The 22124-nt window shown below is 54.2% G+C and overlaps 1 protein-coding gene across 7 annotated transcripts in view; it reads right to left on the reverse strand.

Moving 5' to 3' along the window:
• Positions 1–1602: 1602 nt before the first annotated feature.
• The window catches only part of LOC102969914 (NADH-cytochrome b5 reductase-like), a 31948-nt gene continuing 11426 nt past the window's right edge, over positions 1603–22124 (reverse strand). For 3 of the 7 annotated variants that reach the window (XM_042997277.1, XM_007077167.3, XM_042997275.1), the window contains 2 exons: positions 19249–19452; positions 14629–15724 (listed from right to left, as the gene is read on the reverse strand). In XM_042997277.1, coding sequence (XP_042853211.1) covers positions 15521–15724; positions 19249–19452 — 408 coding nt within the window. In that variant the 3' untranslated portion in view covers positions 14629–15520. Of the gene's footprint in view, positions 1676–5512; positions 5673–6912; positions 7007–11303; positions 12478–14628; positions 15725–19248; positions 19453–22124 lie in introns of those variants that run through there. The other 4 variants (XR_006221463.1, XM_042997278.1, XM_042997276.1 and 1 more) reach the window with 4 other exon arrangements.

Below are 22124 nucleotides of genomic sequence, written 5' to 3' on the forward strand. Positions count from 1 at the left end.
AAGCAACTTCGGGAGGGAAGGGAATTTGGTGGTGGAGAAAGGGCATGAGTTTGGGGGCTCGGCAGATCTGGCGTCCGCTCCAGCTCAGCCTCTAGCTTGCCAGGTGGCCAGGTGGCCTTGAACAAGTCATCTAGCTCCTCTGGGTCTCAGTCTTACTCATCTGTCCAGTGGGGCCATTCAGCCCTGCCTACAGGGCTGTCATGGAAATGGGACGGGGTGACGTGTCTTGCAGCCAGGTCGTGGGTGTTTGCTACGGGCTTTCCCATCCCCGCCCATGGGGGGTGCTGACGGGAGGCTCTGATTAGTGGGACCGGTGGGATGAGCATCCCTCAGACATGCTCAGATTAGCTCAGAGGGAGAGTGAAGGAGGTGGTAGTGGACAGCTGATGAGGGAAAAGTCTTTTTCACGGAAGAAGGCAGCTGGAATAACAGAATGGGAAGATAGTAGTGCGCACCTCCTAATGCGATCACAGATCTGGGCCGCGGTGGAAATTCTGGCCAAGAATCTTAGATATTCCCTCATCTGGTCCACAAACCCTGCCTGAACATCACTCTGCGCCAGGCTGTGTGCTAGGAGTCAGGCTGTAGAAATGCCCTCAAGGGCTCTGCGTCTGACAGGAAACAGGATCTTTCTACTTCCTCTAGGAGCCCCATTTGGTTCAGTTCAGCCCAGGGCTCGTTCGCGAAGCTCCTTCTCTGTGCAGAGCGTACACCAGGACAGGGCATCTGAGGGTAACACGGCATGTTCCTGCCTCCCAGTGAGGAGGCTGGGCTCTGCTGATGAGATCTGAATCCTGACTCTGCCTCTCCTGCAGGGTGGGAGCAGCCTGGAAAAGTCGCCCAATCTCTCTGAGGCCCAGCCTCCAGAGCGTGAAGAGGAAAAGACAGTAGCTCGTCACTCCCTGAGAGGATACAATGAGATGGTGCACGGGAAGTCTTAGCTGGCGCCTGGCTCCGCGCATGGGAGGAAGCACGATTTTTATTTACCTCAGAGGAACTCAGACGGCCATCTGCCAGACCACATGTTGCCTCTGGCCCATCCTTGTGTCAGGAGGTCCCCGGGGAGCCCTTTGCTGGCAGCATGAGAAGCCACCTGGAAGGTGTTCAGCAGAGAGCATCGGGATTGGTCAGGCCTGAGAGACTGGCTTACCTGTGGGACTTGATTGGCAGCGACAGAAAGGTTCCACTGTCCTGGGCCATCTGAGGGGACGGGAGCTTTTATTAAACACCCACTGTGTATATGAGAGAGAGCGCTGACCTAGTGCCTGCTGGGTGCTGGGCCTGGTGCCAGAAGCCTCACGTCCCCGTGCTTGCGCCCTTCTAATTTCACAGGCGCACATTAGACTCCCTGTCTTACAGAGGAGGTAACTAATACCCAGAGGGTTTGAGCCTGCTGTCTTGGGTCGAGTTGCTCTGCAGGAGGGCTCTGTGACAAGGGTTTAAGGGCAAGCAGCTTATTTGGGAGGTGATCCAGGAAGCACAGGCAGGGGCGTGGGGAAGTGAGACAGGGTTGAGAAGAAGCCAGTTGAGGGTATGTTGACGAGCAGCTACCATGGTGGGCAACCCGCATGCACACTTCCGGCAGATGGTGTAGACTATGGCCTCAAGTTGTACCGGTGAGGGGCAAGGAATGGCTCCAAAGCACAGGGGTTGCAGGCAGAAGCTGTCTGCATGCCTGGAACGGTGAAAACCAAGATGCAGGCGGGGCTGTGATGGCATCGGCTGAGCCACGCAGAATGGAAGACTGTCACCGTCATCACGACTACACCCTTGACCTGCTATCCCTTGGATCACTCACCTCTGAAATGTTCATCCTACCCTTGAAACAGCCGTCTCTTTCCACACTCCATGCAACCTCTAGTCTCTTTTCCCTGTGCTTGTCCCACACCTGGCATACCCTTTGCCTCATCTTGGGCTTAGATTCCAGGGTGTGACATCTGCGGGGCAAGCCCAGCTGGCTGTATCCTCACCTGCCGTGGACCCCCGAGCACTGCTGGGCAGCGCTCCGTCACCGTGCGGTCAGCACTTGTGCCTGGTCAGCATCTCCAGCCTCTTCTCGGGTCTCAGTTCCACCCCCAGCCTCTCCGTGTTTCCGTAGGTGGCTCTGTCTCTGACCCTCCATGGACATCATCCCAGATGGTCACTAGTCTCCTCTTGCAGACAACCCCAGCCCCTCCAGCAGAAACAAAGAGATGGAAAGCAGACACCCTGTCATCTCCCATCCTGTCTCCAAGTGTTCATCTGTCCCTTCCCTCCAGCTGCAGGATGGTTCCACATCCTGTCCGAGGCCAATTCTACCTCCTACGCCCAGCGCCTGCCCCTCTCACTGACTCTGGGACCTAACCCTCCATTAGCTCCCCTCTCTCTGGGTCCCCAGCCTCTCCAGCCTGGCTTTCCTTCTGTCATCCACATTTAGGCACACGGACGCCTCCCCATCATGGGGGTGGGTAGGGATACAAACACTTTTCACAAACCTGTGTTTCCCTCCAGCTCCCACCCTACCCATCTGCTGGCTGTCAGAGCCAGGCTTCTTGAGAGCAATGTCTACACTTCTTATCTTCACTTTCTCCCCTCCCCTCCCTCCTCTAGGGTCTACAGGGCTGCCGGCGTAGTGCTACCACAACAAAACCAGGATTTGGTTAGCAAAGAGCAAGGCACAGAAGGCTGTTGTGTTGGCAACTGGCAGTAACCACCAGAGTGCCCCTCAGAATCTATAGTGGACTCATTGTCACCCTCCACCCCTGTTGCCCCCAAACTTGCTTCTCCCCTGGGATTTCCTATTCAAGGTGGTGGCACCACCAACCCACAAGCCAGAAATGTAGCAGCTGCCTCGGCTTCCCTGCCCCTTATCCCCACGTACACGGTCCGTGCTTGAGCTTGGTGACCACTTTAGGCTCTGAGGCAACTTCTGAAGCCACCGCTGGCCACACTTACCACCTCGCCCCTGCCTGACGATGGCAAACTCCTCCCTGGCCTGCGTGCCTCTGCTCTTGTCTGCTCTCTTCCCCTCCAAACTGCTCTCTGCCCCGATCTCTCCAAAATGCAGGTCTGACTGCATCACCCCTCTGCTCAGGATAAGGTCCCAAGTCCTTTGCTTGGCATTCATGCTTCTTCAGGACATGTCAGACTTTCTTCCCGTCTTGAGTTCCACACCCCAGCCACCGGCATTTCTCTCACTCTTCATGCTCTGTTCCTTGAGCCTGAACTGCCCCTGTTTCTGCTCCATCGTCCCTTGATGGATGTTGTCATCTCCTCCAGGGAGTTGCCCTGTCCCCACCCCAAGCTGGGAGAGTGCTCCCTCTCTGGGTGCTCCCCTAGCACAGCGAGGGCCACCTGACTCTTTTACGAACATCCTCTGTCTTTTGGGGCTTTTCGCTCCAGTGCCTCCCACGGGGCTTGGCCCAGGGCACATCATCTCATTGTCTCCGTCCCCACTGCACACCTGCCCCTAGCACATCCTAAGTGCTCAGCAGCCATTGACGGATTGAACTACTCAGGAACACACAGCTAGGAAGCATCCCTATCAATTTGAGCCCATGTTCATCTGTGCCCAAAGCATGTCCTTTTAAATCCCCCCTCTGCCCCAGGGGGAATGGCAAGGGTCTGGTGTGGTTTTGCCTGGCAACTCCCAGAACCAAGACCATGTGGGTTCAGATTGCAACTCTGGCAGCTACTAGCTGTGTGATCTTGGGCAAGTCACTTCGCCTCTCCAGGCCTCCGTTTCCTCAGCTGTGAGATGAGAGTGGCTACCTGTCAGGCATTGTGAGAACTAGATGGCTAAGGCATGTGGAGTGTGAGGAAGAGTGCCAGTCCCACTAAGCTCGGGTACATGCTCTCCCTTATCCTGCCTTCCGTTTGCACGGACCCCAAAGGCTACACAGACCTCAGGTCTGCTAGTACTTTTCAACTCTCCTGGAAGTCTCTAGTGGGTGGGGCCTCCCTGCCCGGCTGCCCTCCCTCCAATCAGCAGCCTGGCCTCGGCCTCTCTCCCGGTCCCCGGTCCCCCGGGGGGGGGGGGGGGTGGGGGTGGGGGGGGTGGAGAAGGAACAAAGGCTGCCTGCTGCCTGCCCATGAGGGTCATTAGTGCCTGAGCCGCCCACGGGACAGTCAACCCCGGGCTCCTGGGGCCCTGCCAGAGCCTGGCTGTGCAGACTCCCACAGCCGAGCCCTGAGGACACACTTTCAAACTTCCAGGGGGTGTCTTGGCATAGAGATGCCTCCCCTCTCCATGACTGGCTCTGCTGCATCTCAGACGCCTAGCGGACACAAGAGCTGTCTCTGAGGGGCACTGTGAGTATGTCCGGGGTGGAGGGCCTGCTGCCGTACCTGTTTCGGCCACTGTACAGACACCGTACAGACTGTCCATCTCTGGGTGTGCCTGTGTCATCATCTGGTCATGCCGTTTCCCCGGGCACACGAGCCCATCTTAGTGTCTGTGCATCAGGCACCAGGTACATTAATCTCTCTGTGGGTGACTGTCCACTTCTGAGTGTGAATATGCCCTTTGCTGCTGTACCCAACACTGTGCATTCATATCCGTTTCTTTGCACACACGCCCATCTCTGTGCATGCACATGGACCACACCTACTTCTGCCTCTGTGTATCCACGTGTCTCTACCTACACGGATATGCAGCTATGCCTGTGTGTGCCCAGCTCTCTCTCTGGATCCGTACAAACACATCTGAGGGAATGTCCCTCCCTGGCTGTGTATCTGTGTCTGAGTGCAAATGTCAAGCTGTGTGCATGCATGACCGTGTCAGGGGCTATGCACCTCTCCACACATATATTTATCTTTATATGCTCATGTCTATTTCCACAGGTGCACAGCTGTATCACCTCTGTGGATATACATCTGTGCCTGGGGCCCCTCTCCCCTTCTTTTCCTATCTGCATTCTGTCACTCCACCTGGGGACAGGGTTTGGTGCCCATGGGACAGCAAGGGTGCTGCCTAAAGCGTCCCTTTCCCACAGAGGTCTGAGCTGACAAAAGGGGGTGTGACAGAGGGCTGGGAGCAGGGATGCCATGCCAACCCAGGGGATTCCTTGGCTGTGCCCCAGGGAGCCACATCTCTCCATTAACCAGGGTCCTGGGGACTTAGGGGGGCTTCCCATGAGTATGGGCCCAGTGGCAGAGGCCAGGAGCACCTGGGGAGCACCCACTTAATATCAGCAGGGTGCGAGATGGGCACATCATATCCCAGACTTTCTCTGCCAGGACCTGATAGAAAGCCACGGGGTGGCACAGGGTGAGTGGGCGAGTGTGTGATGGAGGGAATACAGACAGCCAGCAACCAGGAAAGCCAGTAAAGGGAAGGGTCAAAGAGCAAGGGGGAAAGCCAAAAGCAGGGGAGGCAGGTCCTGACCAAGACAAGGCTGTTGGTGGGTTGGAGTAGAGTCCCAGGAGACAGGAGGAGGGGGCTGCCCCTCACAGCTCTAGGAGCCACAACCTGGCTCCAGGGCTGGAACTCTGTGGAGAGGAGGCCTCCCTCCCCTGTCTCTCCTCTCTCTAAGTCTCTTGTTTTTCTCTCAGTCGCCCTACCCTGTCCTTTCCCAAGGCTACATTGCAAAGGCCACATACCTGGAATGATGTCCCAGAAGAACAGATGGGCCAAGGACCAGGTTTCCCTGAGAGGCCCTGGACAAGGGCGTGACCTTCACAGCCTCCGGCTCCTGGGCCAATGAGAAGAAAGTGAGGAGGGGGCCAGGATCGCCACCATTTGTGGGGCCTGCCCGGCTCGGGGTCCTTCCACATCGGATCTCACCGAACCTTCCAACCATGCAAGGAGGGGCTACCGCCCCCATAGCACAGCCAGGGTGGGTGCACTTTGTCCCGGGGCAGGGCGAGAACCAGGGGCCAGGCAGAGAATGGGCCCCTCATGGGACCTGCTCACCGTCAGCTATGTGAGGGCACTGCCAGTAGCCCACAGTTTAGTGGAAAGGGTGATGGGTCTGGGTTCGAATCTTCCTGGGTTTGGACGCATCTTCCCCATCTGACAGGCTGTGTAACTTTGGGCAAGTCACTCAATTGCCCCGGAGCCTCAGTTTCCTCATGTGTGAAGGGGGTTACTAATGCAGCTTTCTATCTGGGCTGCCTGGGCTGCCGTGAGGACCAAATGCAACATCTGAGAGCAAAAGGGCTTTGCGAACCATGAAGAGCTATGCACGGTTGGTGTCCGGAGGGGGCTACGGCAACAACTGGAGTAACCACTATAGTGAGCTGGGCGTTGTGCTAAGCCCTTTGTGTAGGTCGCCCCCTGTAATCCACATGTCCCCTCCAAGGAGGCCCCACCATCGCCCAGTGCACAGGCCGGGGCACAATAAACACCCAGGATCACTGTCTTCCGTAAATGGCAGGACTGGGATTCTAGCCCAGGACTGCAGAGCTGCAGGGCTGGTGCTGAGTACTGGGTGGGTTCCAGGGAAGCCTGATCACTGGGGGTCCCTGAAGAGGCAGGGCCTGGAGCAGAGGGGTCAGGGAGGCTCTGGAAGGGAGCCTCCTGCTGGCCCAGCTTTTCCTGTCACCTCCCTTTGATAGCCAATTAGTCCTGCTGCTTTGGTGGGCAGGACCTTTAACACGCCAAGGCACGGTCCAGGAAGTTCATGGTTACTTACATAAGGGGAAACTGCCCTGGTGAGCTTCCCTGCCTCAGGAGAGGCTGCTGGAATGGCTGTCCCAGGATTACAGCCTCCAGAGAGGTGTCCGGAGTGTTTGCCTCCTCTTACTCCTCTGGGCCCTCCTGTCCTTTCCCCTTCTCACTCTCACACCATAGTCCACCTCTTACCAGCTCCCTCAGCTGCCCCTCCTCGCCCAGAGCTCGGGCACATGGGAGCCTTCCAGAGCCTCCTGCCTTGCACCAGATACCAAGCCTAAGACCTTCCTGCCCCACTGGAAAGCAACTGTTGAACTCACTGTTTGCCAGGCACAAGCATATCCAGCCACAACCAAGCTATGCCACCTTGGGCAGGTTCCTTAACCTTCCCCTTCTGTGCCTCAGCTTCCTTATCTGTGAAATGAGAAGAAGGAGTTAATATTTGCAAAGGGTTTAGAAGAAAAATACCTGGCACATAGCACGTTCTATTTATTAATGTAAACTCATTAATTTAAACACATTTAAAAATCTTTACAGCAACTTTGCAAGGCAAGGATTGCCGAGCTCCATTTTATAGTTTGGCAATCAGAGCTCAGGCAGGACTGCTTTTATTAGTTCGTTTATTCAACAAGCATTTATTGAGCACCTACTGTGTGCCAGGCCAATGCTCAATATTTTGGGCACTTGATCCCACTTAGCCCTCACAGCTCTGTGAGGAGGTGTTAGTATCCCCCAAGGTGTCCAGACACCCCCTGGGAGGCAGGACCACCCTGGTCGAGACTCCTGGCTGCTTCCCGTCTGTCTGTGCCCAGCACCTGATCACAGGGAGGGCAGAGAACTGTATTTTGTCATGGCACAGAGTAAGTGCTCAATAAATACCTGTTAAGAGATGGAATAAAAGCATTCCTACTTTATAGATGAGCAAAGTGAATTTCAGAGAAATGAAGTGATTTGCCCAGGATCACACAAATGATCAGTGGCAGGGTTGGGACTTGAACTAAGTATGACCTAAGTACGACCAGCTCGAAAGCTCATGTTCTTACCATGACAGCAATTCTACTCACATGGAGGCAAGACAAGGTCTGAGCTGGGGTGTAGACTTGGGGCACAGGGCTGTAGATGCCTGGAGTGGTACAGATGGGGGCCAAGACCCCTCTATCCTTTTTCATTGAGAGCCCTGGTCCCTCCTGTCTCCAACCTGCCCACCTGGCTTTCCCCTGAGGCCACACTGGCCATCCTGGTTCGGGAAGCAGCACTCCCTCATTAGGTCCCCCATCAAGAAGGGAGGCCAGCCAAAGCTTCAGAAATTCCAAATGCAGAAGTTGCCACACACAGCCTCCAGGGGGCCTCATCACTGCTCAGAGCCTTACCCAGGAGCTCAAGGTGAGAGGGAAGAGGCAGAGTGGAGGAGGGGTGGGGCAGCCTGAGGAGGGTGGGCCAGGGCCTTGGGCCTTCTGTGGGGGAAGGAGACTTTGGAGAGCAAGTCCAACCCCCTCTTCCAACCTATTTTCTGGCTGTAGAAACTGAGGCCCAGGGAAGGCAGAAAGATAAGACAGAGCCCACCTTCACAAGTGCCCACCGTGTACAGGCAGAGTGCCAGGCTTTCACATTTATTATAATCGCTTCTGTGACCCTGGGAGATTGCGGAGCCCTCCAAAGTCAGGGTCTTCATTAACGAAGCAGAAAGCCTGCATACCAGCAGGTGTTCAGAAATGTTTGCTCAATACATGCACGGAGGAGGATTTATTTAGTCCCCAGAATAATCTGGTGAGGTGGGAATTATTATGCCATTGCGGAAACATGCTCAGAAAGGAGGGAACTGACAACAGCATCACATGCCGCTGGAAAATGATCTCTGGACACCAGGGACACACGTGGGGTGGGCACCAGATGGCAGCGGGTTGAGGAGTGAAGGGAGGTGAGAAAGGAAGCCGTGCAAGTTGCAGGCAGTCCTTCAAGGAGAGGATGAAAATATGGGAGAGAGAGAGAGAGAGTGAAGGGAGATAGACTGAGAGAGGGCACTCTGCTCTGGAGTAACAGGGAGTCAGGCATGCTATTGCTCTCCTTTGTTGAGTTAACATGGGGAAAACCTGGATAGGCTTCAGGGCTCATTGGATGGGGCCAGTAGAGACGTGCTGGAGACTCCCTGGGGCTCTCTATCTGCAGGTTTGGGGGCAGTTTTCTGAAGGTGGTCATTGAGCCAGGCATGGAGGTTCACTTCTTGGCAGAGAGCCCTGCTGCCCTTACAGGGGGCAGAGAAGGAGAATCACTGCTCACTGAGACCCCAGGGTGGTCCAGGCACAGCACTGAGCACTTTTCTTACACAGCCTCAACCCCAACCCGCGGTCATGCGACTCCCACCAGCTCATTTATTCATTCAACAGATGCCGCATCAACATTCACTGCACATAGTGCTAGACGGGGTGGTTGGGGAGGGAGCAGTCAAGCTATAGGCTCTTGTCCTCATGCGAGAACACCACACTCTCCACCAGGTGCTTTACCTCTTGAGCATCTGTCTGGTTCTTTGCCTACAAAACAGGGAAGCTACTTCTCTCTAACGACTGTGAGAATTAAGTGAGATGCCTTAGGGGACACTGTTCATGTGCCACCTGTACCACCCTCCCAGCTGGAGGAACCTGCAGAAAGTCCCTACAAGCACCGGGCTCCTGTGTCTCTCTGCCTGAAGGCTCCTCAGGCTGCCAGACACTGAGCCCAGCCCTGGGAGGCGGAGCAAGCCTCATCCCTCACCTTCCCCGTTGGACAACAGGTGTCGCCCTGCTGTGACAGTTCTGAGGTGCACTCTACAGTCTTATGGGTGGACCCTAGCGGACAAGCTCCAGCTGCCCCCCAGGGTCACCTGCCCATCAACACACTCTTTACTGGCTTTCCTCCCCCACTCCCTCGAATCACCTCCACAGTAAACTTGCACTCAAATCCTTGCTCAGAGCCTGCCCCGGGGCACGGCCAGCCTGGAACAGATGACTAAAACCTGGCATCCAGTAGATGTTCAGCAAATGCTGTTTGCCTCCACGCTCATTTTCACTTTTACAGAATCAGACGTCTTCGAGAACACGGTCGTGGCTCCAGCCCAACCACCTCTGGCCCATCAGCATCATCCAGGAGCAGGTGTGGGCCAGTGGCCTGGGGGCGCAAGGACAGGGAGGAGGGTAGGGGTCATAGGCCCTGGGGCATTCGCTGTAGGCTGAGCCACTTAGAAGCCCGGTGAATCTGCACCTTCCAGTTATAAAGTTATTTTCTGTGTTCCTGATTCTACATTCTAGTTTTCATTCCACTGTTCCAAAGTATATGCTCCAACGTGGGGTTCTATGTTTAACATAATCGGCTTCAAGCCCAAATTCCATGTTCTTGTTGCAAGCACCCAACCCTCACTCCTCTCTTCCTCCCAGGTGCCTCTGTGGTCGGCCAGTTCAGGGGCGAAGTTTCCCCGCGTCCGGGTAGAGTTCCTGATGCAGGCTCACCTGCCCCTGCAGCTGGCTGGGATGGCCTACCGCCCAGCCCCGTGTGCCGGGCTGGGCGCCGAGCTGAGTGCTGAGACCCAGGACCTGGTTAAGGCTGTCGCCCCGCCCCGTCACAAGCTAGCATGCTCCATCAAGCATCCGGAGCAAGGGGCAGGATGACATAGTGGTCTCCAGCCGGAGCCTGTGGGATCCACATGGAGACAGCTTTGCCACGTAACACTGTGAATCCCACGCTCTTCTGTGTGGCACTGGCATACGCCATCTGTTTACAGTGTGGCATGAGGGGTCCCGAACCCGTGTGGGGCCCTGTGCTGGATCCTGGCATGGAAAACTCTGCCCTTAGCTCACCAGTCAGTGACCTGTGCAAACAGTACCCACCCAGGCGAGGCAGCAGTCCCCACAACCCACCGTGCATGAAAACAAGAAAATGAATAGGATGGGTCTACACTACCCCTCCTCAGGCCACCCAGACCACACATGCTGTTGCATTCCTGTGCCTCTGGCTGGAGTTATATCAGCCACATGCAGCTCCCAGCTGGCTGTACAGATCAGAAGCTCTGAGGGGCAGCTATCTATGTCTTTGATTAATAAAAAATGGGAGATAAATTAATAATGACTTAATACACGCAATTTGGGATCAAAATCTTCCAAAGCATGGGGAAAATAATAAAACGGGGAGTTCCTGATAGCGAAAATTTTGAGAACGAGTGCTGTTCTCAGAGGCCAGCCATGAGGCAGGCACGGCCGGGGCCACCGGGGAGACACGGGAAAGAAGGAAGGGACCGGGTTCTCGCACGGCTCTGTGCTCGGTGCTGTGCTTGGGCATCACCCACGCTTCCTTCATCTTTACACAACCCTGGAAACAGCACAACTGCCCCCCATGTTGTAGATGAGTAAACTGAGGCTCCGAGAGGCCAAGTGATTTGCTCTGCCAAGTTATATTGAAACAAGATCTGCCTCATTTAAAAAGGAAAACAAAACAAAACCCCAAAACCAAAAACAAGAAAGAGGAAGGAAAAAAGGAAGAAGCAGAAGGACAGCAAGGACTGCCAATGCTGCTCTTCCTATCTAAGTGGTGGCCCCGGACCAGGGCACACAGCAGGTGCTCGTAACAGTTTCAAATGAAAGACAGGCCTGGAGGCATAAAAGGGCACAGCCAATCCTGAGGGGGGTGGGAATGAATGTCTTTAAGCCTCTAGTTTCTGAAGCACACTGACCAGGCATATTTAGTCTTCCTTTTTAAAGCTTTAATTATGGAACCATTTCAAACACAGAAAAAGCAGACATCAGTGACCCCATCACCCAGATTCACCAGATGTTCATATTTTGCCATACTCAGTTCAAATGGTTTTATATTGAAGTGATGCAGACATCAAAAGAAAAGCCCTCACCCCACGCTATCCCCAGAGGTCACCACCATCCTTAAAGTTGGTTACCCCCTTCCTGAGCATTTGGCATTGTTTTGCGTTTTTTAACTTTCAGAGTGTTGGTATCTCACTGTACCCTTCCTTCTACAACTTGACTTCCACTCCATTATTATGGGTTTTTATTTTTTGAGTCTATGCTGACACATGTAGGTCTAGTTCATTCGTTTTAGCTGCTATATGTTATTTTACTGTGTGAATATAGAAGTTTATTTTTCTAGTCTCTTATTGATGGACACATGGGTAGTTTTGATTCTTTGCTGTTTCATACAGTGCAGCAATGAAACCCTTTACACACATCTCCTGGTGTACTCATGTGTCACATATAACCTTTATAACAACTGCAGCGTGTTGGAATTTATGCACCCCTACGTGACCCTGTAGAATTGCTTAATGTCGTGGAAGCTTGGTTTTCCTCATCAGTAGGCTGGGGTAATAAAATAGTATGCATTTTGGTGACCATTTGGTGCTTTGGCAGAGATGAGATGCATTTTGCAACCCGTAAGGTACCCATGAATATCCGTGGTTTGTTATGCAGATATTTGGCACTCAGGATGTACTGCACGCCCTCCCACGCTGGGACACCGTGCACAGGCCCATGGTGTGCTCACGTGCAGACCAGACGGTCTGAGAGGTGCAGCAGGAGCAGGAAACATAGAACCTACTCGTTAATGGAGCCCAGAGTGGTGGGAGCAGGCACAGCTTCAGAGAGGGAGGGGTACCGAGCTAAGTCCTCAAGGGACCAGGAGGCAAAGGCAAGCGGAAGTGGGAAGGGTGGAGGGATGGCCCAGACACAGAGAGCAGCAAATGTGAAGGGATGCGCTGGTGCGAGAGCAAGTGTATCCGTGCACAACCTACGAGGTGGGGGCGGTGGGGTGAGGACAGGACAGAGTCTGGAGAGGCAGGCAGAGCTGAGATGCCGCATCCTAGGTCAACAGGGAGCAACTGAAGGATTTGAAGCAAGGGAGTGACAGGCTCAGATCTGCATGTTAAAAAAAAAAAAGCGGTCTGAATAAGCTCTGGAGATCTGCCATTCAACACCGTACCTTCAGTCAACAATAGTGTACCGTGCACCAAAATTTGTTAGGGGGGTAGCTCTCATGTTAAGTGTTCTTACCACAACTGAAAGACCAGGTCTGGCTGTAGCATGGAGGGCATGAGGGGAGGGGCTGGGAGACCAGTGAGGGGGCGCTGGGAAGCCGTGCAGGCGAGACACGGTGCCGGTGAACGCAGGCAGTGGTCCTTCTGAGGCCATCACCCCGACTGTGTGCCCCCCCTCCACTGACAACACACAGCAGGGGGCTTCATCAGGAGGGACAGATAGGACCAGCCAGCTGATAGAGCCTCGCCTCCAATTCAAACAGTGTGTCCTCATACACCCCAACCAGTCCCCTTCTTGGGGTCACTTATCATCTTGCAAGGCACGAGCTCTCAAGTCTCTGGATGACAGAAGCCCTTTTGGCATCTCGGTACCAAAGGCATGGCCAAGGGTCCTCACCATTGTCCCATGATGGGGGCCAGTATCCAGACGGCATGGATGCCATGTGGGGTGACGGGAAGGGGAGGACAAGAGGGGCCGCTGGTTAACACTGCATGGCCGTGTCTAACATTTAAACATGTAATATATAAAATGGGACAAAGACACAAAAGAACTGCCCCAGACCACCATCTCTTAAGGGGGGACTCCCTACCAACCCTAACTCTGAGTGACAGTACTGCCTTGGAAGCCTCTACCCTCCGGGCAGTGGCATTGTCCCCGGTTGCCCAAGAGCTAGGCTAAAAGCCCTTGCCATCCGCTCTCCTAGCATCAGTCCTTCCCTTTCTAGCACACTCCTCCCTTTTAGATTTATAAGTTTAGTTTTCGTACTCCTTGTTGGGCTCTAAGCTCTGGGACAGAGGGACCAGAACCGCATCTGCCTTGTTCACTGTAGTTTCCCTAGTGCGAGCACACAGTCTGACTCAAAACAGGCCCTCCAGGACTATCTGTGAGTAGCGTCAACAGGATGCACTGGGGGAGGGGAATCGGATGGAAGACGCTCAGATTTCAGAGGCCTGGAGACAGGAGAAGTGTCTTGCCCAGGTCACAGGAGGGGCGGTAAGAGGTCAAGGCTCCCACTCGGGACCTCTGAGGCTCAGTGCAGGCCTTCCCACTCACTACACCGAGCCAAAAAGAGGCTGCGCGACAGACCGGCATGCCCCAAAGACAGTCCATGGAATGCTGGTCTCAAAAGAGTCTAGTGGATAAAACTGTTCTGTAGTTAAATAAGCGTGGCAAACTGAGTTAAACAAAATGAAAAAAAAATTTTTCTTTGCCATTGGACTTTTCAGAGCCTTTGATATACTAATGTGCATGGGAGTCTTGGCGAAGGTCACAGGCAGTGTTCCCGCATCTAAGTGACCGAGGAATTGTGCCTGGGATGTAGTTTGAGACCTTTGGCACCATCCCCCATCTGCTCGCCATGGTTGTTTAGTGAACATGGCACAGCACGGAGATTTGCTGCAACTTTTTGGGCAGCGCAGGAAAACCCGATCTCACAAATGGAAATAACTGCAAACCCCAATAGATAAATGGGACGAAAACAGAACTGCTCGGGTTGAAGGTTGAAGGGAGCCTGGAGATCCCACCTGGCTGTCCCTTCTCTGCTGCCATACCAAGAACCCTAGGGTCCTTCACAGCCCAGTTTGAAAATCACTGGTTACACAGCTCTCAGTACAGGTGACATCGGGAGACCTGGCTTCTAGTGCCAACTCTGCCACGAACTGTTTTACCCTGGGCAAATCTCTTAGCCTCACTGGGCCTTGGTTTCCCCGTTTACACAATGAGTCTATTGGATGGGATGCTTTCTGGAGTCCTGAACTTTAATCTCTGGTGTGAGGAGGACTGTGATTCCGTGACTATAAAGTTCTAATTCTATGATTCCATGCTTCTCGGATTCTGAGATTTCATGGCTTAATATTCCGATTCTGGAAGTGCCCCCAGCCAGCCAGGGCTGCTTCGGCACAGTGGAGCCCAGGCTGTGGAAACCAGAACTCATGACCTGCAGGGCGCTGCCCGGGAGTGCCGGGTCCCTGGGGAGGGCTTGCCCCATGCAGGATGGAAGGGTGGGGTGGGGAGGGGGGCGGGGTGGGGAGGGCAGCGGGGGTGGAGCTGAATCAGCAGCTGCTCAGTGGGCAGAGCAGAGAGAAGGACCCAGGTCTCCTGACTCCTGCTCTATCTTTAGATCTCCATAGCAACCATCACCAGGACTCCGGAGGAGCTGAAGGCAGGCTGAGCTGGCTGCCTGCGGGAGGGAGGGGTGTTTGTTTCCATATCTCTTTTGCTCAGGAAAGGACTCTTGCTCTTGAGACAGGGGAAGGGAGACAGAGAGTGAAGCTGTTTGCAGTAGGAAAGGCCTGGGCCCGATACGAAATAAAAGTAATCCAGGGCCCACCTTGCTCGGAGAATGTGATCAGGTCACAGAAGCTGAGACTGCTGTGTCAGGCTTGAGGCACTGGAGGTACATAAGGCAGGTTCCTCCTCCAAAGAGCTCTTAGCTACCCCTACGCTCATTCCCTAGACATTTGCAAGCAACATATCTGAGCCAGTCCTGAGGCCACAGCAGGGAGACACATCTTCCAGGGAAAGCAGACTTTTGAACAGACTTTTACAGGGCAGGGGCAGATGGGGGTCCCCAAGCCCCCTAATCTAAGGAACCTGGGAAGCTCCTCCTGTACCTTCTCCTGCCAACTCCTATCCATCCCACGGCTTAGCATGGACCTTTCTCCAGGGAGCCCTTGACTCCCAGGCTGGTAGCTCTCCTCCTAAGAGCTCCTGTGGCCCCATCCTCCTTCTACACAGCAATATGTCTGCCTGAGGGAGTTGGCCACCCCGTGGGGTAGATGGGAGGTGGAGGTGCGCAGAGGCAAAGACCTTCCTTCACCTAGGTCACCTGGCCAGTTAGCGGCAGGGCCAGGCCTGCTCTTCATGTTTTCTGACTCAAGTCCGTGCTTCCTCCAGTGTCCCAGTGGCAGAAACCTGGTGAGGGCTAGAAGAGGAAGCAGGAGTCCTCGGCCAGGCCTGCGCACAGCAGGTACCTGGCCATGTCCTTGGTAAACTCTGCTGAGCCACAGACCAATGCAAACGGCTTTCTCCGACAGGAGCCAACCAGCTCTTCAATCAGGTCCTGGGCCAGGCGGCCAAAGCGGGTCTTCTCCCGGTAACTCCAGGGAAGCTGCTCCGGAGAGTTCTCCTGAGACAATGAGAAATAGTGCAGGCGACTACTGGGAGGTCTTCAGAGTTCATGCAGCCAGTATGGTCTACCAAACCAGGAAACTGAGGCAGAGGCCCTACCACAGGCCAGGCACTTCCTGGCACTGGCACTCTGATCACCCTCATAACAAGCGTGCGGGGGGACGGTTATCCTCTCCCCACAGGTGAGACACAGGGAGGAGGCACACCCAGGGCACATGAGGCAGGCCCCACCAATTCTCACTGCTTCCCAGGGGCCACTGCACCTGTCACTCCAGGGGGATGTCTTCTCCCCAAGATTGTGGGTCTTTTTAAGGTTGTCCGCCACCATCACCCAGGGAGTACAACACGTGTTCACCTGTCTCATGAGGTTTCAGTGATCTTACTGAGCGAGCGAACACTTAACTGGGCGGTCACTCTGCGCCTACTGTGGTAGGCCCTGGGATGTGGCAGCTGCTCTAAACAGTCAAGCTTCCCGGCCTCACTCTGGCTGTGCGAATGAGGGATCCGAGGCAGCAGGGCCTTAACCCAGAGGGGGCTACTTCTCACACAGAAAGGCCAGAAGGAGTATTCCGGGGCGTAGCGTGCCTGAGTGACCCAGGCTGCTCTTTCTGCCCCTCTAGCTCCACCTGTGGCTTACATCCTCAGGATCACGAAAGAAAAGCTCCACCCTCAGCTTATGTGGAGGAACTTCTCTTTTCTAAATGAACATTTTGTCGAGATACACCTTACATACAGAAAAGCGCACAAATCAGTAAGTGTAGGTAGTCTGAAGAACTCTAACGGAGGGAAGAAACCATGTAACCAGAAGCGAAACACCCAAAAACAGAACAGGACCATCACCTCTGCAGACCCTATTAAGGTGAGCTTCTAGTTTCTGGGGAAAGCAAAGAGACAGCATGGAGAAAGGGGGTTGGAGTCCAAGCTCTGCCACCATGTTCTAGCCGAGTGACTATGACCTCTGTGAGCTACCGTGATGAGCACAGGCCTCTGCTCTCAGAGGTACTCACAGGGCCCTGGAGCCCGGTGCCACAGAGCTCACCTGACCCCACGGGCCTTTCCTAGGACAGCATTGCGGTGCTCACGGGGGATCCTCTCTGATGATCTGGACCTTCCCGTGCCCCCTCCCAAAGAGCCACCCAAAAGAGCCCTTGAGGGTAGAGACCAACAGGGCCCACCGGCCTTACACCTCCCTGCCACTGCCCAATCCCCCCCGGCTAGTTAGGTTTGGCACAGCATCCTTCCTCCAACCGCACACCCAAAGATGTGGTGGGTCTGGTTGTTGCTCAGGTGGGCTGCGGGGCCTATAATCAATGATGGTGAGCAGGGTAGGTACCGTCAAGGAAGAGAGCCCAGGCTATGACAGCAGAAACGCCCACGCCAGTCTTGGGACTCTAGAAAGGCTTCCGGGATGGAGTCACACCGCAGCAGGGAGATGTGAGCGGGGAGTAGGCGTTAGGCGAGGAAGAAGGGAAAAGTGCTCCTGGAAGGGGGAACAGCGCCAGCAAAGGCAGACCTGGCAGCCAGAAAAGCACGGTGCACTCACAGCCACGTGCAGACCAGTGACGCCAGGACACACAGGGCAGGTGAGCCAGGAAATGAGGCCACGTAGGCTGGTGCAACCATGTGGGCTTGGCTGTCATCCGGGGAGCAGTGGGGAGCCACAGAAGGGCTGAAAGCATGGTGGTGGTGTGGTCTGTGCCACCCTCCTGGCTGCACGATGAAGGACACACTGGCAGGGCATGGCTGGAGAGGGAGACCGTTGAGGAAGCTGTGGCTGCAGCCTGGGCAGGACAGGGAGCAGCCTAGGTCAAGGAGGCATGGAAGGGCAGGCGGCACCTCCCACTCCACTGCCCCTCACCAGTCCCTGCCATTGACAGCCAGCCCCCTCGCCTGCCCAGCCCCAAGCCAGTGGTATCATCAAAGCCCTGGCCCAGGGCTGAAGACCCTTTATTGCTGGTCAGCTTTAACTCTGGCCTCAAGCCCAGGCTCAATGCCAGCTCCTCTGTGAAGCCCTCCCTGCTTGCTGCCAGCTCACACTTAATTCTCCATCAATTCACTGTGTTACTTTGATCAAGGTTCTTAATCTCTCTGTGCCTTAGTTTCCACATCTATAAAATGGGCACAACAGCAGTGCAAGCCTCCCAAGATTATGGTGGGGTTAAATGACGTAACACACATAGAGAGCTTAGCACAGTGTCAGGCACAGAGAAAACACTCAGTGAAGCTATCCCTGTGGCTGTCTCCCCATATACAGATGAGCGCCTGGAGGGCAGGGGGCAGGCTGTCTTCATTTCTAAATTCTGTGGTCGGGAGAACAGAAGGCTGGGCAACAGCCAGTGACTCTGCCAGGTGCCTGCCTTCCTGCCGCTCCTGCCCACTTCCTTGACCTGGCACTTGAGCAGGGTTGCACACCAGCCTTTGCTTCATTCTCCTGCCTCCAGCACCTCCTGCGGCTGCTAACGTTCACCAAGTACCACACTCGATGTTCATGCCACTGAGCATTCTGTCCCATGGACAGGCCCACAGACCCTGGCCACTGAGGATCCCAGGACTCCTGGTATTGCGAAGGGAAACCCAATTTCCTGACACCACCCCCGCCACTCAATCATGATGCTGAAGATTGGCTCAGTCTTTAGGAACGCTCCCAAACTGCCTCAAGTAGGAAACTGATGGGAAGGGTGCTCCAAACTACTGGGCAGTAAGGCTGACCCTGAGCAACACATAACAGAGGGGAGGCCCCAGCAGGGAACCCCAACCCTGGGGTGAGAGAGAGAAATAAAGCTATAGAACCAGGGGAAGGCAGATGACCAAAGGCAGATGACCAAAACAGCTCAGGGCCTGGCTTGGAATAAGGAACAAGATGGCCCCCTCCCACAATGGGCCAGAGGGGAGGGCCCAGGCAGGGTGGCCATGGAGGGAAGAAGGAATCAGAGAAGAAGAGGTCAGGAGGCGGAGTTGCTTCCAGTTCAAGTATCTGAAGCTTGGAGAGTTTGGAAGCAGCTTTCCTGCCATGCAGGGCAAAGTGGTGTGGTAGGGGCTCTAATAAATGCAGTGAACCCAGATCCAACTTACTCCACCAACTGTTGATGGAGTGCGTGCCTGGCACTCTGCTAGGCACCGAGGAGAGCACGGTGATCCAGACACATGAGCCTTACCCGAAGGAGCTTATCACCGCGGTCTGGCCCACTGCGGGGACATCTGCGGTCTGGCCCACTGATTCCGTAATCAGGCCCTCAGCACATAAACCTGGTGATGCCAGAGGGCAGACGGTAGGCAGCAAAGCATGGCGGGGAGGGCTGGAGCTCAGCCCTGACTTCGCCCATCCAGCAGCATGGATGAACTAGCACCTTCACATCTGAGTGTCAGTTTCCTCATCTACTCCGCAAACATAACCTTCCTTGCCAGGCAGGTGGGGATTCCCACTGGTGGCAGGGGGCAGGGAGGCCCCAGGGGATCCTCAGGACAGCTGCAAGGGGAAACCATAGTGTCCATCAGGGAAGGAAGTCACCATGCTGGGCTCACCTGGCTGAGTACAAAGAAGGTACGGACATTCCAGAAACGAGCTTGCTCCTGGAGGAAGGTTTTCAGGTAGATGCCCTCAAAGGTCTTGAAGCAGCCGACCAGGGTGACAAAAGTCTCATCCTCTGCATTGTCTGTTATGCTCTGCAGGACAGGCACCATGGGGGCCAGGCCAGTGCCCGAAGCCAGCATGAGGAGCTCACCGTACTGGGGGACAGAATGGGTATATGACAGACGTCAGCCCACCCACCTGCTCTAGGGACTTTTTCTTGGGCTTGCTTCAACTGCACAGCCCTGCCCTTCCTGGGGGTCCCACCCATCTGAGCTCCCTCTCAACATCCTCCAAGAAGCCATCCTTGCTTGCGAGGTCTGTGGAAGAGAAATCATGCAATCGGGAGGCTCTAAGTGGCTTTGTTGCTTTCCTAAGCCAACTCCACAGGACTTTGTTTGCACATTTCTCTTGACAGGTAGCCCACTACCTCCGAAAGCAGTCTGTTCTATTATAGGGTGACTCCCCTTGCTGGTGAGGTCTTTCCGCCTCACCCTGAACAGAAACCTGCTCCCACCAAAGCCTTGTCTACCACCCCTATCCCAGCTCTGCTCTCTGGGCTGCCTTCCCTGCCCCAGGGCAGCCCTGTAGAGATCTGAGGGCCCCAGCATGGAGGCCTCCTCTTCTCTAGACTGAGATACTGACTATACATAAGCACCCAGCATAGTGCTGGCACAGAAGTCCCGTGCAACATGTGAGTTTCTTCTCCAAGAGGCCCCAGTTTCATTGACCCAATCACTGACTCCATCTCCTGGCTCTAGATCTCTGAAGTAAGGGTGATCTTCTTTAAGATCAGGGCTTTAAAGGTTAGTGCCTGACCTATACAGCAAGGTGGTTTGTCTCCTTCATTCTAGAGATCAGGCCTCTGAGAATGCAATCCAGGTTTTCACTAGCTTTATCGACAGCCAATGCATTATCACACTTCCTCAAGTATCAGTCATGCAGACCTGGGTATAAATCCCCAGCCATATGATCTGGACAAATGCTTTCAGTTCTCTGGGCCCTGGTTTCTTCACTGGTGAAATAAATGAATGAATGAATGAATGAATGAATGAATAAGTAAATAAAATAACAGCACCTCCCCACAGTAGCACGTGTCTCAGGATGGTTGTGAGGATTAGACAAGATGCCATCAGGTGCCTGGTGTGGACCCTGGCACTCAACACAGTTCCATCCTGTCCCTCACTGAGCCCTGCTGCCGGCTGCCCCACCGTGTTCAGCCCCCCAGTCCTGGGCCTGCCGTGTTCCCCCTCTTTTTCCCATCACTGCTCAGGGTCTCTTCTGGAAAGCCTTCCCCAAGCCAGTAGCGTATGAGGGATCCTTTCTTTGCATCCCCACAGCTCTCTGTGCACCCTCCTCATGACACTGGTCACACTGTATTGTCACCATTTGTGTGTGTGTCTGTCCCCCCATCACACTGTGAGCTTCTGGAGGACAGGGCCTTGCCCGACCCACCTGTGGCCCTGGGTGGAGACCTGCAAACGTCTGCAAGGAACACACAGGCAGATGCTCACGTACCAGTGTCACGGCTGCTGTGGTCACCGTCTACCATGAAGACCCCTGCAGAGCAGCACAGCAGGGCCAGGAGGAGGGCCAGAACAGCTCCACGTCCCCAGGGGAGCAGAACCAAGCCTTAGCCAGTTTCAGTGGTGAAATGTTTGTGTGAGATGACAACTCGTCTTCCTCACTGCCTGGCTCTACAACCTCCGTGGACAGGAAGTGCAGGGGCTTTGCAGGGGTGCCTGAGAGGCTCCACCCAGAAATGGTGGGCAAGACAATGTTCATTGTGGGGCACCTGGGTGGCTCAGTTGGTTAAGCATCCGGTTGTTGATTTCTGCTCAGGTCATGATCTCACAATTTGTGGGTTTGAGCACCGCATCAGGCTCTGTGCTGACAGTGCGGAGCCTGCCTGGGATTCTCTTTTAATCCCTCTCTCTCTACCCCTCCCTGATTTGCATGCACACATGCTTTCTCTCTCTCTAGAGAATCCCAAGCAGACTCCGCACTGTCAGCATGGAGCCCGATGTGGGGCTCGAAGCCATGAACCATGAGATCATGACCTGAGCTGAAGTCAGATGCTTAACCAACTGAGCCACCCAGGAGCTCCTAAAGAAACTTAAACAAAAAAAGACAACGTTCATCAGGGGTCCCCTCGAGGTCAGGAGGAAACAGGGACAATCCTGGTCTCTGCTCTCAAGACCTTGGGGGACACAGAGACACCCTCAGCTAAAATGCAAGGCTGAGCATGGTTTGTACTAGAAGTGCACTACAGAACAGCATTAGCACGTATACACCACGTATCCATAAAGCAGGGGTAGCAGTACCTAAGAGGTGTTGTGAGGATAAAGTAAAATTTTAGCACGGCAAGGGCTAAAATCAGAGCCTGACACACACGCAGTGCCACACAGGTGTTTCACAGTATCATTATACACCAATACGTGTGTGCGTGTGCACTTGTATACACACCCGTGTGTGGAAAAGGAATTAGAAGGTCATCTGCCAAGATAGTAAGGCTGGTGTGTCTGGGTAGATGGCCTACAGGGGTTCTTTACTTTCTTCTTTTTGCTTTGCTAAATGGTTGGTTGGTTGGTTGGTTTTTGGTAATGTACAAGGACCGTATTTCTAATAAACAATAAAAAGCTATTTTTATATTAAACAAAAATAATGGAGAGAAAGAAAGGATTCATTCTTTTCACTTGTTTTTGTTTTGCTTTGTTTCCTGATCATAAATGTAATAGATGCTCACTGTGGATAACTTGGAAGGTATAATGAAGAAAACAAAAATCACCCATAATTCTACCACCCAGAGCCACTAACATTTCATTGCATT

Source organism: Panthera tigris, chromosome C1 (assembly GCF_018350195.1).
Source record: "Panthera tigris isolate Pti1 chromosome C1, P.tigris_Pti1_mat1.1, whole genome shotgun sequence".
Taxonomy (NCBI): domain Eukaryota; kingdom Metazoa; phylum Chordata; class Mammalia; order Carnivora; family Felidae; genus Panthera; species Panthera tigris.